This window comes from Lontra canadensis, unplaced genomic scaffold (assembly GCF_010015895.1).
Source record: "Lontra canadensis isolate GAN:19392208 unplaced genomic scaffold, GSC_riverotter_1.0 scaffold29, whole genome shotgun sequence".
NCBI lineage: Eukaryota > Metazoa > Chordata > Mammalia > Carnivora > Mustelidae > Lontra > Lontra canadensis.
The window spans coordinates 9,803,963-9,821,057 of NW_022631023.1; the positions used below are offsets into that span (position 1 = coordinate 9,803,963).

At 47.0% G+C, this 17,095-nt stretch overlaps 1 protein-coding gene across 5 annotated transcripts in view; it reads left to right on the forward strand.

Moving 5' to 3' along the window:
* The first annotated feature begins 325 nt into the window (after positions 1-325).
* RUNX1 (RUNX family transcription factor 1) overlaps positions 326-17,095 on the forward strand; it is a 246,527-nt gene continuing 229,757 nt past the window's right edge. Inside the window, exons 1-3 of one of the 5 annotated variants that reach the window (XM_032865370.1) lie at positions 328-470; positions 564-597; positions 686-802. In XM_032865370.1, the coding sequence (XP_032721261.1) occupies positions 745-802 (58 nt within the window). In that variant the 5' untranslated portion in view covers positions 328-470; positions 564-597; positions 686-744. Of the gene's footprint in view, positions 471-521; positions 598-685; positions 803-17,095 lie in introns of those variants that run through there. The other 4 variants (XM_032865373.1, XM_032865369.1, XM_032865372.1 and 1 more) reach the window with 4 other exon arrangements.

The window sequence follows — 17,095 nt, forward strand, 5'->3', positions numbered from 1 at the left end:
GCAGCAATGAAATTGTTATCAAAATAATCAGTAGTTCCAAAAACCACAAATAACAACAACAGGACCCAAGTTGTCCTCCATCAGCAAAGACCATCGATATAATAAGAGACTGAGTCACTTTTCTCTACAATCCCTCTCTTGCAAACTCTCCTCGGCTATTTTCTTGCACAGCCTGGGGGAGGGCAGGTGGGGGGAAGGAAGGGCATTGCTCAGAAAGTAAAAAAAAAAAAAAAAAAAAAAAATTGACATCACTTAAGTCACATGATTGGCAAGAACCAATTAAGATGGGCTGTGGAAAGGGGAACAGTTAAATTTGTAATTTGGGTTGTGTGAAAACTTCTTTGGGCCTCATAAACAACCACAGAACCACAAGTTGGGTAGGCTGGCAGTGTCAGAAGACTGCGCCCGGCGTAGTGGTCAGCAAGCAGGACGAATCACACTGACTGCAAACCACAGGGTTTCGCAGAGCGGTGAGCATCACCAACCCACAGCCAAGACGCCGCTTTCTTTCTTTTTTTTTTTTTTTTATATCTTGAATAATTTGAATATTTGTTTTCACAAAGGTACATTTTTCAGAGGGCTCAGGGAGCCCCAGAGGTATGGGGGGGGTGGGGAACAGAGATGCAGGGAGCCATGCTGGGGCGTGAGGTGACAACAGTGACCTTTCTTGGTTTTCACTCCAAAGGTGAAAGAAATCATTGAATCCCCCGCCTTCAGAAGAGGGTGCATTTTCAGGAGGAAGCGATGGCTTCAGACAGCATATTTGAGTCATTTCCTTCATACCCACAGTGCTTCATGAGAGGTGAGTACGCTCTGGTCTTTTGATTCCTACTTTTGCTCAGTTTGGCAGATAACGAAATGGCAGCGCTATTGTAACCCGGTGCACGTAGCTCGGGCCGATTCCCCGTCTGTTTTGTGGAAAGAATTCAAACTTGGGCATATGATTACAAGGCTATTGGATTACTTATTCATCAGATGGCAGCTCTTCAGAAATGTTTTAATAAATACTTAGCTAAGCTGTTGAAGTGTTCGGTCGGTGTGTGAGAACTTTGTCAAGTGCAAGTAAGTTGGGCTGCTCCTGATTAAGGTCAGAGAGATTAGAAAACTGGTGAGAAGCTCCCAGGGTTTTCTTTTCTGCCCCTTTGCCTGCGCGGACTGTGGCCGAGGGTCCTGAGCTCAGCACGTCCCGGGACCCACAGGGCAGCCAGCCCTGGGGTTTAGCATGGGCCAGAGGCGGAGGCTGGGCTCCCAGACACACGTTAGACCGGCCTGGGGACTTTAGGGGCAAAGTGGCAGGCAGCTCAGTTGTCCTCTAAAGGCAGAGAGTACAGGAGACAGGCGGATTTGACTGGGTAAAAAATACCCAGGATGGGGCCTCGCTGTGCACTGAGGCAGCCAGCGTCTTTCAAGGTAGGAAAAAAAAATGCAAGTTGTCGTGTACAGAGGTCTCTCTTGCAAAGAGCAATGAATAAGTTTCCTAAGCCCAGCGTTGTCACAGCTCTGGGTCTTCAGATCCCACACTTCCATTTCGTAGGAACAGCCAGTGTGGAAAACCTGTCTGCAGTTTTGCAATCGGCCTCTTGAAAAATGTGCAAAGCTGTAGCTGGAGTTGCAGCTAGGAGGGTGTGAGTATGTGTGTGCATGTGCCTTTTGTGTATCTCTGGTGGGAAAAGAGGGCTGTGCTTAAACAAACAAAAATAATAACATAAGAATGTCACGAAGGCATGGCCGTGTGTCGGGGCACGCACTCTGACCAACGCCTGCGAAATGTGGCTTGATGGTTTGGCAGAGCCGGCATGGAGTGGGACGGGATGGGGGAATAATTAATTTTCTGGCTACAGACACTCGCGCGCACCCAAATAGTATCTGTGACTCATTATTTATGCATACAGCCAAATGAGCAAGGGAATGCACAGGGCTGCCAGCCACTTTGTCACAGCAAATGCTCTTGTGAATGCCGCAGAGCCTCTGTGCTTCCGGTCCCTGAAATTTAAAAACTTGACAAAGTTCTGTGTGTGTGTGTGTGTGTGTGTGCGTGTGTGTGTGTGTGTGTGTGTGTGTGCACGCGCGCGCGCTGGGTGTATCGGGGTAGGATTTCAGGAGAAGGGAAGAAAGCAAGTCATTAACTGATTCAAAGCTTCAAATTAGAGGGTTTGCAAGTGCTTCTTTCCTGGCAGCTGAGGACATTTTAGTGAAGTTGAATCATGCGATGGGCGTGAGTCACTGTCCTCGCAGCAGCACCCGGGCTCCCGTGGCAGAGAGGCCGGCCGCTGGTGAGAAGCTGTGAACCGCTCCCGGCTGCATTTCCTCTAGGCCACGAACAAGCAAAGGAAGCAATAGTTGCAGAATAACAGGCAGAAAGATCTTCCTGCCTTTGCTCGGCTTTCAATATTCTCCAAGCCATTATTGTTTCCCAGCTGATCTGCTCAGGAAGGCGGGTTCAGGAAACTGGAAAACATTCCACTGGGCAATAGATTGGATTGTGTGTGTGTTGTGCGGGGCTGCCTTTGAAGTGGTCCTTACAGGCCAGACAGTGGAACGGTGGAAGGACTTGGGGACCTGTTCAACTGCCAGGAACCAGAACAGGGGTAGACCCTGACACAGAGCCGCAGGGCCTGGGCTCACAGAGGTCACCGGACCACCCGACGTTAGGAACTAGGGGCATGCTGCTTTCAGGGAAGTGTTGTGGAGATAGCCCTGACACCCAAATCAAGTCTCAGAAGGCCTAATGAAAAAAGGCCTTGTTCACACCTTGGTCTCTGGAAAAGGAACTCAGGGGATTTATAATCTCTACCTTAATAATATCATATGGAGATTTCATTTCAAGTGAAATCTTGGCAATTTCCCAGTTGATTTTATCATGGCGGCCCTCCAGGGTGAGGGCTGACACGGTCCGCGTTAGCCATCCACACTCCCCGGTGTCAGAGAGGTGGCAAAATGTCATTGCCTTTGGTGCCATCTGGGCTCTGTCTGAGAGCGTGCCGCTAGGAGTGTTGTGTCTGTTCCCCTCCAACAGATGGTTTCCTCTCAGGGTTCTAACTCCGTCCCGTAGACCGGCCATTAGCCACGTTCAGCCCCATGGTCACTTCTTGCTTTGCATAATTTATGGTGAGAGTTCCCTCCCCCACTGCAGCGAGGACCTACAGGGGGAAATGGCGTCTTGTTTTCTTCCTGGGATGTACTTTATCAGTCCGTGCAATCCTCACAGAAGGAAGCCCATAACTCATTTTGGGCAAAGTACACATGTGAAACGTAGTGGAGAGAGCGAGCTGTGGGACCAATGATGGCCAGGTTCCCTTGTCGGTGAGAGGCAAGCAAGGGTCTGAAAGAGGGCATGCAAAGTGACTGTGGTCTACCGCAGAGAGCACCATGCTCTTCCCACCCCACCGGGCCAAGCGCTCACTTCATTTGCCTTTGGGACGAGGGAAGACGTGATTAAAATTGCCTGGCATGAACACGCGTGGTCGGCAATGTACAGCCTTGCAGAACCCCAACACGCGTTCTCTCGTGTGGTGCAGGTTGCCAGCCCAAAGCGCAGCGGTAAGCGTGGAAAGGAAAAGCGGTGGCACAGACGTACTTTTGCAAAATCCTCAGGTAGCCTCGTTCTTAGAAGTGGCTTAGTGGTCTATGCAAAGCCTGACTGCTAATATGCCTCTGAGTTCCTAGAACCACAGGTAGAAATCTCAGCGAGGCTGACTCACTACTGTCTTCTTGGAGGCGGCTTTCGAAGGGAATGGCAGAATACGAGCCTGATGTATGAGGTGCGCACCTCTGGACTCTCAAGGGTCCAGATCGCAGAGAGCCGTAGATGAAACTGCACATGCATAGTTGGCATGTGTGAAATCGGTGTGGTTTTTCTAGGGCTACTGTGACAAAGTACCCCAGACCGGGTGACTTAAACATCAGGATGCCTGACCTTCCGATGCTGGAGGCCAGAAGTCTCATGGAGAATCCTGTTGGGGCTTCAAGGTGTGAGGAGGACTGGTTTCTTCTGAGCCTCTCTCCTTGGCTTGTGGATGGTGGGCTTCTCTGTGGTCTCCCTCTGCACGTGTCTGTGTCCCAGTGTCCCCTTCTTATAAGGACACCAGACGTATGGCATGAGGACCTACCCTAATGATCTCACTCAACAGTCATCACCTCTGTAAAAAAGAAAAAAAAAAATCTCCAACTACAGTCACATTCTGAGGTGCTAGGAGTTAGGACTTCAACACAGGAATTTTGCAGGGGACACGGTTCAGCCCAAGACGTGCATCTTAGCAGATCTGAATCCCTCTGACCCATAAGAAAACTCTGCCTTTCTTTGGGGGCTCTCCTGGATGCTGAAGAATCAGATCCCAGGTCCCTTGGTACAAAATAGAGCCTCGCATCTTGAAACTACCCACACATTTTGAAACCGAGAAAAAAAAAAAAAAAGAAGAAGAAGGCGGCACTAAAAACCCATCTAAACTCATAATCCTACCCTTTGCCATGTTGTTGCTTTGCATGCTAACGAACCTTTGAAGATGACAAAGAAATTCTGAAGTGTTTAAGCTTTAAAAGAGCAGAGAGCCATTCCCAAAAGAACCCATGCCTTGGATCTACTCCCTCCAGCAGGATTGTATCTGTATTTCAGATTCTTCCAAGACACATGCCAGCAGTGGGGGTGGGGAGTGGCAGGCCACCAGAGGCCCCACACCTGCTCACACACCAAGGGCAGGCCCCTGCGTGACCAGTAGCAGAAACCTGTGCAGAAAGGGCTGCTGATCCAGGGGCTAAGCAGCAAGAAGCCTTGAGAGCTTTTGGAAAGAAACTAGCAGCTGGGAGATTCTGTTGTTCCCTTGAAATAGACCTGAAATGTATGCTCAGAAAAGACCTGCCCCTTTACTGCGAAAGCAAGGTTGGGTCTGATGTTGGGTCTGGGCAGAGGAAGGTTCCAAGTCTGCCCCACATAGAGATTTTATTCGAGCAACCAGGGCTTGGCTGGGTGTCGATATAGAGGAGAGAACCTGGTGGTGGTGGGGGGGGTTATGGGAACAAACAGTACTGGAGGAAGAAGGAAGCCAGGAAAAGGGGGTGAATGTGGGGTATGCACAGATTGCCCAGTGATGATGGACTTCTCTTTTCCATTTTTCCAACTTTAGCCAGGCAGCTTCTCCAGTGAGCCTTGGTTTCCTAGTCTATAAAATGTGGACCGCGATACCTCTTGGGACAGTCACTGTGTGGCCTGAATTAAGTCACCTGGGTCAAGTGCTCAGCACAATCACAGGAATGGTCTGGAAATATTAGCTGGCTATCCACGTTCGGTTATCTCAGATGACACTTTGGGAAAGGAGAGGTCCCAGCGTCCTAGAGGAGGCTCCGTGGAGAAGGTGATGCAGGAGTTAGAGAAGAGGTGGAGGGTAGGAACCCAGAGGTAAAGAAGGGTGGTCTAGGTGGGGGCTACAGCCATAGATCTGGGCAAAGGTCAAGTGGCACGAACCCCAGTGGGCTGTGGGAAGTGTTAAGTAAGTCATCCTGATGGCCTTTCCCCCCCCCCCCATCGGCTTGTCACCCTTGCTTGACTTAGAAGTACCCACAAAGAGAACCAAAGAAGAGCCTGGGCCCTTTATACAATTCGAGTGAACAAGTGTAGCTTTGAAGTATTGAGGTCAATCGGGCCATGTTGCAACATCAATTTTGACACATGTTTCTCCTCTTTGAGTGTACTGGTGCAGCTTTCTTTTCCTCAAGTCCTTCTTAGTGAAAAAGCCCTTTCTCCCTTGAACTCCGTGCAAGTCATCCAGACCTCTGAGAGGCTGCCTATTTCCGTGCTTCTCACGACATTTCTGATCATGTACTTTATCAAAACCCAGAAATGCTGGCGCCTGGGCTGCTCGCTGGTTGGGGGAGGGAGCAGAGGCCTGCACAGGAAGCTTGAGCTCATTTTCAGTTTTTCAGGTAGCTTCCTAGTGACCCAGATGAGTCATTAAATGTCTCTGTGTCTCATTCGGGTTCTACAAAAGGGGCTGGCGATGTTCTCAATGCGCCTGCCTCTGAGTTACAGAGTTCCTGTTCGAAATCTTTGAACGCGTCAGAGAGCTACCGTGGAGCACATCACACATTTCTTAGCTTCACAACATGAAGGGACTTTTATTATTATTATTATTATTATTATTATTATTTTACTTCCTGATAGGAAAGGTCATCCTACCATTTTTACACACTCGAAGCATTCTCCCACATTCACTCAAAAAAATTTTCTTTCTAATTCCCACTCTTTAGAGAATTCTCTAGAAGCTTTTCTGGTACCGGAGCAGAGAGTAAAATCTGCAATACACGTTCCCTGTAGTTCTGGTTCCTTAAGTTCTCCCATCCCTCCTACTTGGTGCCACCAATCCCCACCGTTAAGCCCTTTTTGCTGAGTAAAATAAGCCTTAGGCAATGTGTCTTTCTTGGCCTGTAACCCTTCCCCGCCAAAAGATGTCATAACTATGATGGCCCAGAGTGGTAGAAAGGGAGCATTTCCTTTAAGAGCTTTGTAAATCCTGAACATAATGAGGGAGTGCTTTAGGAGAATTATGGGTGGTTCATGGTACACAAAACAGAACTCAAAAGCCTCAAGTAACCTTTGGCATGTTGGAAAAGTCTGCTTGGTCACTCCTCTGGATTGCCTCCTTCCCCTCGTTGTCAGAGAGACACACTCTCATACTCTCAGCTTTGTGAATCTCTCACTCTCCCTTCTTCCATGCTAATCTCCTGATAATATGGAATGATGCCCCAGAAGGGAGAGAGGAGCTAACATAGAGAAATAAACCACGGATCCAAAAGATGATTGCAGTAATACATTTTACCACAGTGACATAAAAAAGTGTAAAGCTCCTGCTAGGGTCTATCAGTGAGAGTTCTGTTAGGAAAATCTGACTCTAGTGGCTTGAACAGCCAGGTATTGGCCTGTCTCCTGAGGCAGCCAGTTCAGAAGCACAGCCCCATGGCCCCTCAGATCTGTCCAGGCAGGAAGGAGTTGCCAACCCCTTCTCCTTGTGAGGCTCTGTCTTTTGCTTCAGGAAAGGAAGCCTATCTCTGCAAACTTCCCCTTATAGATCTTGTAGGTCAGACCCATGTCACAAGGCCTCTGTTTGGAAGGTGCTTAGGACAGAGGAGTCCACTCTGGACTGTCCTAAGAGCAGAGGAAAGCAGAGGGCAGGTAGCTGGACCCCTGTGCACCATCTCCTAAGACAGCAAAAGCGGTTCCTAGACTTGTGCTTCCGGATGACATTGCATCACATCTGTCCCAACACTTTCTGTCAGTAAGTGCTTTGAAAATACATGTAGAGAAACCCTGAATTCTTTAACTTGTGGATGGAAGTTGAGGCTGGGACACGGTAGTGTTTTTTGTTTGTTTTGGTTTGGTTTGGTTTTTTGTTTTGTTTTGTTTTTAAAGACTTCATTTATTTATTTGACAGAGAAGGAGATCACAAGTAAGCAGAGAGGCAGGCAGTGGGGGGGTGGGGAAGCAGGCTCCCTGCTGAGCAGAGAGCCCGATGCTGATGCCGGCCTAGATCCCAGGACACCGGGATCATGACCTGAGCTGAAGGCAGAGGCTTTAACGCACTGAGCCACCCAGGTGCCCCCAGGGTGGTGTTTATTCTGGGTTTACTGATAGCAAAAAGGCAGGAGATGTGATGGGGCAGGGCTGGGGGCTGGTTACATGGAGTCAAGGTCAAATAGATGTTCTTTGTGGAAGGCAGAATCACACTTGCCTCTCCTGTGAGAGAAGAAACGCAGACAGCTTCACAAGCATGTTGCTTGTCCAAGAACCACCCCACCTGGCCCTGGGGCTGATGTATTGGTCAATAACTAGAAATAGTTCACTTTTCCCTGGCCCTCGATTTTCTGCATTCTCAAAACCCCACAGCAGAACTCCTCACAACTTTTTTTTTTTTTTTAAAAGATTTCTTTTCTACAGAATTTCTTGAGGGGATTTTTTTTTTTCTTTTTAAGTTGTCCTCCTTAACTTTACTGCAATATATTTTTAGCTTCAATGGAAATATAACAGCCAGATAATAACCGTCTATCTAGGATAGACTGTTTATTCACACCTTGTATTTCTGCAAGTGATAGATTATTTCTGCTTTGTAATGATGGGCCCTGTCTACTTCCTCAGTCAGGATGCAAAGCTGTCTCCCGGCAAGTCAAAGCCTCCCTAAGACCAAAAAAAAAAAAAACACTTCATTCAGTTTTTCTCTAAAATAAGAAACAATGTAAATTTTTCATTTTGTTGTGCTGTAAGATCGGTGTACACTTAGAGAATCATTGATTTGGTGTGGGCCAGTTTCCTCCCGGCCCATGGTCCTTGTGTGTATTTTCACATGGTCTTCTTTCTAAATAGTGAGCATTTTAGGAGCCCACATGGAAAAGGTCACCAAAATAGAATCTTAGTTGGCTGGTTAGGTTTGCCCAATGGCTTTGCTGATTTTAAAACGGATGCTTCTTTGTGTCAACCCACAGTCTGTGCTAAATTGATTTGGACTCAAGGATGCGACTTGCCAGATCCTAAAAGCTAGTCCATTGAAATAAGAATTATATGGCTCCAGCATTTCGCACTTTGTACTTCACCTTCCTCACTAGCTACCCAGCTCTTACTCCTGGTGTTTGGGATGTCCTCCACTGAGACTATGAGTCCTAGAAAGAACATTTCCTGGTCTCTGGTGGTGAATGAAACCATAAGAGAAGTGACAAATCTATACAGCCTGAGAGCACCAAAAGCAGACCTGTCTCTCCTTCTCCTTGAGAGCTACCTTAGTCCTGAGCACAACTTGAGTTCTCCTGAAAATGTATAGGATTTCAGACATTCTTTTTTCATTATTAGAGCTCAAATAAATGTCTAGAAACTCTTGTGCGAGACAGTTTGCCAGATAGGGGTGTGTTTAAAAGAGCCAACAAGTTACTTAGAATCCCAAACACACTGCATGCTCCCCTGTGGTCACGGGCCACCCTGGGGCGAGCCTTCTTAGGGGCGAGAAACAAGTTGTCAGAGAAGTTTTCTCATTGTTCAAGGTAGAAGCACTTTCCTTCTGCTATGCAAAAAATTTTAGCATGCATATCCTTCAATGGTTATTTTTTATGTTAGCCTCAAAATGTGTGAAAGGGAATGGAGATAAACTGAAATACATTGGTTTGGGGGCCATTTTTTTTTCCTCTGGGAGCAGTTTTAATGCCAACTGCAGTTTGCTGTCCTTTATCACGTAGCTTCTGCTGCCCTTTGAACTCTGTGCACCAAACCCCTCATTTCATGCCATGTGCAGGCAGATTCTGTGCAGCCCCATCCCCCTCCCCAGCAGTCACAGCCGAACCTGACACTCACCCACTTTGCACGGGCATAATTTGTAAAAATCTGAAACTGCGTATATGTATAAAGCCCATCCAAGGGTCTGGAGGACCTGTGAGGAAGGAAAAATAGCTGTATACTCTGGGAGTCTTCTCTCCTATCCCAGCCCTTTACAGGATGGCGTACATAATGTGGCGGGAATGGGGAATATGAAATTACATAGGCTTTGGCAGGTGTGAACAGAAACTCAAGCGCCAAGGTCATTATTATTGAACCTACTGTTTGTTTATAAAGATCAGAATGGTTTTCCCAAAGTTCTAGAGCAGGGGAACAATTATTAAACAACCTTAAACAAAGTTTAAGACTGTGAAGGGGGTGGGGTCATGTAAAGAGGTACAAATGCCAACAATGGACGTTCTGTCCAGCTGCCAATCATCCCACATCATTGCTTCACATTTTAAAAAAAGAAGCTATGCCTCCCATACACTTCCCACTTCCCTCTGGGTTGTGTTCAAAACAAAAAGATCATTGTTATCAGAGGGGTAGATAATCTATTTAAATAAATGAACCAGGAGACAGGGTCCTGTATGATGCTTTCGAGGTTATGTGTGAATATAGTTCTATAGAGATAGCTCTATATAGTTTCAGTCGGCATTTGAAACTGTGTAATTGTTTTTGTTTTTGTTTTTTTTTAAGATTTTATTTATTTATTTGAAAGACAGAGATCACAAGTAGGCAGAAAGGCAGGCAGAGAGAGAGAAAGGGAAGCAGGTTCCCTGCTGAGCAGAGAGCCCGATGTGGGGCTCGATCCCAGGACCCTGGGATCATGACCTGAGCCGAAGGCAGAGGCTTTAACCCACTGAGCCACCCAGGCGCCCCCGAAACTGTGTAATTGTATAACTCTCGCAATACCAACTGTTTGTATGACATAAGATACATAGTATATAACACGTAATGGGTAATATATAAAGTACGTATACATATATATTTATATATATATCCATCGGAGGCAGATTCCACCTGGGAGTCCCCATGATTAGCAGACAGCTCTCCTGATCTTCCTTAATTACTCTTTTCATTGGTCAGACACCACAGCCATTTATAGGCTAAATCCCTTTCTTTGCTGGGGAACATTAAACAGGGCCATTTAGATGGAGCTGGGCAGAAGCTTAGGAACGAAGCTGCCTGCGGAGGAGCCTCCTCTGCCCTGGTGTGATTTGGAGGTTCTCACCCGGCCTGTGGTTTGGATGTTCTCTTTTACCCTATAAACCCAGCAATGCCGTAGCTCAGCTACCCACCACACGCCCGCCACCCCCTTAAGCAATTTTAGGGTTAACCAGGTTGGTTTGAATGATAGTTTCTTTGAAATCTGAACAACCAGAGGAACTGCGTGTTCGCGCGGAGGGGTGAGAGGAGGCTTGGGCCGGGGCTGCCAGCCTCCAGCTCTCAAAGGAACTCCTAGGAAGTGGGAGAATGCTGTCTTCCCACAGGATTTGAACCCAGGCTACAGCTCCCATCGAGGTTATATGTCCTCCCAGCACTCCCGATTCAAAGCACTTGGATTCTGAAGTAGTCTCTCTCAAGAAAAATAAAGGCTTTTCCTCTCTCCAACCTTCTCTCTCGCTTACATGTGCACACACGCACACACGCGCACACGAACACTTGTAGAGACTAGCATAAAAAATCTGTCTGCCTTAAAGAACCCAGTGGGGTTTCTCCCCATGATGGACTGAATTGGACAAAGCTTTTTGTAGGTGGTACAGGAACTTCTGAAATCGAGAGTCATTTCCAAACCCTTTTGATCACGTGACATACAAATAAAACTTAATTAGCATGCCTCAAAACCTAGGCATAGTTATTTACTTACAAACGACATACCTGCCCTTCTATACTGATGTAATTATGGCCTGTGCATCATAAAACACATCCTAAAAATAGACATTGAACTAAGACACACCTGAAAGTGCAAGCTGCAATGGTTTTTCCTCCCCCTCCAATAATACCTCAATGTGACACATAAAGTTTCTAGATAACCTGCAAATTTCTTATCTTGTTAACTCGGACTCAGCTTCCACAAGCAAACCTTTCTTTGTTCTTCACCTGGAAGCTTCAACTGACGTTTCAGCATAAACTTCATTCCAGAAGGAATCCTGTGTGCTTCACCATGAGGTCCTTTTCTATGAGCTGTCTTTGATAGGGAGACCAGAAAGACAGGCCTGACTAGAGGGTGTGGGTCATGGGTGGAGGGGGAGGGCAGGGAGTCCAGGGGGTTGGGAACAGGGGGTTGGTTCCTACTCTGTCACCAGCACTTACCACCTGTGTGAATTGAAGCCATTCCCCTAAACCTGCAAAGCCCAAGTCTCTCATCTGTCAAGTGGGTACAATGATCCCTACTTTGCATGGTTGGCAAGAGGAATTGAGATAAAATATATGAAGCAGTGGACACATAAAAGAAGTCAGCAGGTAAAAAGTTTTAACCCTGAGAAATGCCACAGAGGCTGTACAGAAAAGAGGCGAGGGCAGGGAAATAACCTCTGCTAAGCCCAGAACACAGCCTTGCGACTGCGCCAAGAGCCGGGCACGTGCTGAGATGAACGACTAGGCCAACTTCCCTCACCATGGAGCAGCGCAGAAATGATTGTAGTGCTTTTGGGCTGAGGGCTGAGCTCACCAGAGTTAAACTGATCGGAGTCAAGCTGGAATTTATTGAGCATAAGCTATGTACCAGCAGGGCATGGTGCCAAGCATTTTCTTGTGTTACCTCATTAAATCCTTCGCACAAACCTAGGAGTAGGAATTCTCGTGACTAATCCGTTTTTATTGAGGGAAGTGTGGCATGCAGAAGTTAGGCAACCTGCTTGAGGTGAGAGGCTGCTAGTAAATGCAGGAGCCAGGAACAAATGGAGGTGTTCACTGGAGAGCCCACGGTCTGTCCACAGGAAAGTCACCATCCTCTTGGTTTGACAGGTGATTCAGTTAGAGACTGGTCGGGGCCCCTGGACAGCAGCTGACACCGTGTGCATTGAGGGTGGAGGGAGGTTGAACGTCAGGTGGCCAGGGGTACCACCCACGGTCTGGGACTGCTGACATGACACTGGGCACACTCAGTGCCTGGGAGTCCTTCCCGTCAGTATCAGTGCAGCCTTCACCCGCTCCTTTTACCCTTCCAGCCCCTCCCCATCAGAGCCGCCCCCAAGGGAGATGTTCATGTGGATCCAGGGCAGTCCACAAGAGACACTTCTCTAAGCCAGTGATCTCAAACCAGAGGGTGAGCCAGGATAACCTGTTCCCAAGACAATAGTGAAGTGCTGGTTTAGGTGGGGAGAGAAGCCATCACTAAGTATTTTTTCCCAGCCAGTTGTCTTAATCTATCAGTCTGGGAATCCAGCAGGGGTGACCCTCTCCTGAGGCAGCAAAGCACTTTCCAGAATGTCTTAGGGATGTGCTCACTTTCAGGATTCCAGCTGGCCCTGCACTCTGGCATGACTCTGAGAGATGGCACTGCCTTAAATTTGTGTCTCAGGTACCTATCTTGCCCCATCCTGGTCCATGTCCAGGACCCAACATACAGAAGAACCCACAGAATGATCTGGCCAGTCATCAGGGGCCTCACTCCTGAGTTCATCCTCTAGGAAGCCCCCAGAACCTACACTGCCATGACCCTGAGTCTGGCCAGGGTTTTCAGTGAAGGTCCCAGAGAACACTCCTATCTAGTTATTCCTATGGTTGAGATAAAAATTTGACCTGGAAGCAGTCGATTCGACTCTGACAGCAACAAGTGGCTTCTGCCCCTCCTGTAAACAGGACCATCCACATCTCCGGGGGCCAGTTGCAGAGCAAGAGACCCACTCCCTGGTGAGCCTTTCAGAACAGTCTCTCCACCCTTTGGCAGAAACATTTATCAATTTCAAAAGTGCTCTGACATCATTACAAATCCTGTTTTCAAGTAGGTGGGTTTGAGGTTTTCTTTTTCTTTTTAACCTTATTTGTATAAAAGGCATTTCTCATCTGGGTTTTCCACGACCAGTCCCACAGAGTCACAGAAAGTTCCTTCCCTTTCTCCTTGGGCTCCACGTGGCAAAGGCCGCAAGAATTAATTACGTTTCCCCCCAAAGCCAGCTCGCAGCCGGTGAAAGGCCCCTGTTCACAGAGAATGCAGAGAGCCCGCCAGGCTCTAATTGCTGCTATGCAAACATCTTAATGGGAACAAATTAAAAGGCTCTCAAGCTAATTATTCTCTACAATAAAAAAAAAAAACAGTAAACTAATAAAAGTCCTTTGGAAAGGTGATTCTGTATTACCTCAAATGAGTTGGCTTTCCTTATGCAGAGTGTGCAATTGACAGGGAAATAAAAACTCCATGATGTGCACTAGAGATTATATTTTGGGAATTCTTGTGACTCAGAAAACACCCCTGCATGCTTGTTTAGGGCCATGTGCACACACCTCAGGGCCTGGCCTGCCCAACCTCACTTTCCTTCCTCCCTCCTTCTCTGTCTTCCTTCTGTGATTTCTACTTGACCATCACCCAAGCTCTGGTTTTTGCTGGGGGATCCTGGCCCCCAGGCGCACAGTGGCCCTCCTTTGAGGCCGAAGCTGCCCACGTCAGCCTAACCAAGTCAGGTTAGGCTCAAGCATGTCATTCACATAGCATTGCTTCAAACAGCCTCATCTGTCCCTTCCATGTTCTAATAGAGACCACACAGCCTGAAGGAGAGAAGGCCAAAAAGGGCCCTCAGAGCCCATCATCACAAATGAGCCTGGGCAGCTCCTCCTGCAGGACCTTTGACAGGTTCTGGACCAGGAGGATGAGAGGGAAGAGCCCCTCCACCAGGCTCCGTCGGATCCCACACACTGTGCACTGTTTTTGGGAAGGGTTTGTGAGTCAGGTGACAATGAAGTTTCATCACTGCTTATTAATGGGAAGGACAACCAATATTCACCAGGTGCTTACAATGCATCAGGCACATTGCCACCATCCACTCTTTTAATTAAAAAAAAAAAAAAAAAAAAAAACCTTAGGAGAAAAGTACAGCTCTTAATGTCCATAGCATAACAATAAAAAAGACACATGAAGCAAAGCTGGGTTAAGAAAGCATCCCAGGCCACAGTGCTGGCGAGAGGCAGAGCCCAGCTGGAATGTCTCTGGCTTACCCCCTCCCATCCTATGACGCAGTGGCCTGGCTGGCAATGGACACAGTTTGGAGTGTGTCACAGGAGCTCGGGGCTGACTTGGGGTCTCAACTCCGTGCTGTGTGCACCCTTGCACTGTGATCTTCTGCTCCCCATCCCACCTGTATGATGAGAGTACAGGAGCTTGAGATACTTCAGTTCTGACGCTGTAAGGGAAAGGCCTAGGCAGGCTGAGAATTTGCCCTCCAATAATTCTGTACTGAGTTGCTCAACCTCACCACTGCTCACCCTGGGGATCAGACCTTTCTTTGCGAAGGAAAAGTGTCTTGTATATTGTAGGACGTATAGCAGCAGCCCCTGGACTGCACCCACTCAATGCCAGTAGCTTCTTCTACCCCGGTTATGACCATCAAAAATGTCTCCAGACATTGTCAGATGTCCTCTGAGAGATGCAGTCACCCCAGTTTGAGAACCACTGCTCCAGAGAAACCTTGGGAACCGATGCACTATTGTTGCTCCCCATCTACTTACAGGTCCAAAGAAATAAAAAGATGCCGTAATGGGGCACCTGGGTGGCTCAGTGGGTTAAAGCCTCTGCCTTCGACTCAGGTCATGATCCCAGGATCCTGGGATCAAGTTCCACATCAGGCTCTCTGCTCAGCGGGGACCCTGCTTCCCCCTCTCTCTCTGCCTGTCTCTCTGCCTACTTGTGATCTCTGTCTGTCAAGTAAATAAATAAAATCTTTAAAAAAAAAATGCGGTAATTCTGACCCTTTCCAACATGTTTGCATCCACCTCACCTGGTTGGACCTCTGCTCCACCCACCTCCAAAAGCTGTTTTAGGTTGTTCACAAAAACTGACAGTCCCTTGGAAGGGGCCTTGAAATTAGGGTACTCAGCCATATTCCCCATAATTAAGAGCAGAAAATAAAAGGCATCCACAATTCCAGTCTGCTGAGGACAAACAAGAAAGAATCGGTAGACTGGGATTACTTTTTAGAAGAAGACAGGCCTATTAACCCGACCTTCAATAGTTTTTCTAGGGCGAGAAAGGGAGAGAAAATTAGGTACTTTTAGAACAACACCTCCAGATTGCTGTGGTTGGCACACATCATCATTAAAATTCAGGAGAAGGAAGTCATCCCATAGGAAGTGATGATAGAGCATTGTAGGAACATCAGATTTTATTGCGCAAGCACTATTATGTAGCATTTCCCAAGGACAAGGGCTGGGTTAAGTGGCAACAAATAGGAACTCACATCACTGTTGTCACCTATATGGTGGGGACAGTTAGTCTCCTTGTTTTACAAAGAGGGGACTGGGGAACAGACTGGCCAGGAAACTCATCCAAGTTCACACAGCTGGGAAGAGGCATGGCTGCACTCTCCACTCATCTGGTTTGGGGTCTTGAGTACTTAACCATTAAACTGGGCATACTTAAGAGAAGGTCTTCTAGAGAGGGTGTGACCTGGGCACTCATGTTCTTTGTAATAAATTAAAAATGAATGATCTTGTCCTCTAATCACAAACATCAAGGGAAATAGGACGGTGAATTGACAAGAAAAGAGCTCTTCACTGTTTCAAAATTATTTGAAGTACTTGGGTGCCCTTCAGAGTCCTGATTTTGAACAAATCATTTTCTTTCCTTTTTCATATTGGGTTTGTCAGCATGTCTTTGATGAAGACTCTTGATATCTAGAAGAAAGGCCATCAAAAAGACCAGGTAAGGGTAGTTTCAAGGACCCAGATATCATTGAAAATTTAACCAAAAGTTTCAGAAATACTGAAGTACATTCAATTTCACTTTTCTACAGATAATTTTTAAATCCTCTTTGAGAAAGTGCTTCTTCTGCACCACTGTCATTGCTCCTATGATTTCTGGTAGCAGGTTTATTAAAGACACTCAATGGGCCCTTTGTTCGGTGCAAGGATGTCACTGTGCAATTGTAAGTCCTGGGACATGAGTCTGTGGAGAATGCTGAAGAACAGAGAGCAAGGCTTCCCCACATCCCCATCACAGACATAGATGAGCACAGTCTATGTTTGCCTCCTAAAGCCATGGGGCTACCAGAGTGATGCAGTGATGGCCAAGACTTCTAGGGTGCCCAATGGGATCTCATGCAATAGGGCACATTCCAGTTCCAACTATTATTTATTCATTCATGTATGTAGTGCTATACCTACCAAAGTGTAATTCAATGTTTTCTGTTTATAAATGTATTCTCCTAGACACTCTGAGCTCTTTGAGAAGTAATCTCATGTCTCCCTTTTCTCTTTTTTTACACCTGACAAGGTGTAGGCACTAAACAAATGTTGGATGGATGGATGGATGTTTGGTGGATGGGTGGATGGATGGAAGGATGGATGAACGGAAGGATGCATGGACAGATGCATTGATAGGCATATGAACAGATAGATCAATAAATCCTTCAGTCTTGTGCTTGCTGCTGAGGTGTAGAAACCCCAATGGTATGAACAGAAGAGGCTGCAGTAGTCTCTCCAGCCACACAAACACAGCAGGGTGCAAGAAATTAGGACCTCTACACACAGGTGGTTCTCCCCACAACTCTTATAATTAGCTAAGGATAGGAAAGTGTATGTGCGGCTATTAGGGTAAACAGAAGCAGGCAACATAGGGTTGGTTCCACCTTTGTCCAAAGGGTTTTGGGTTGGAAA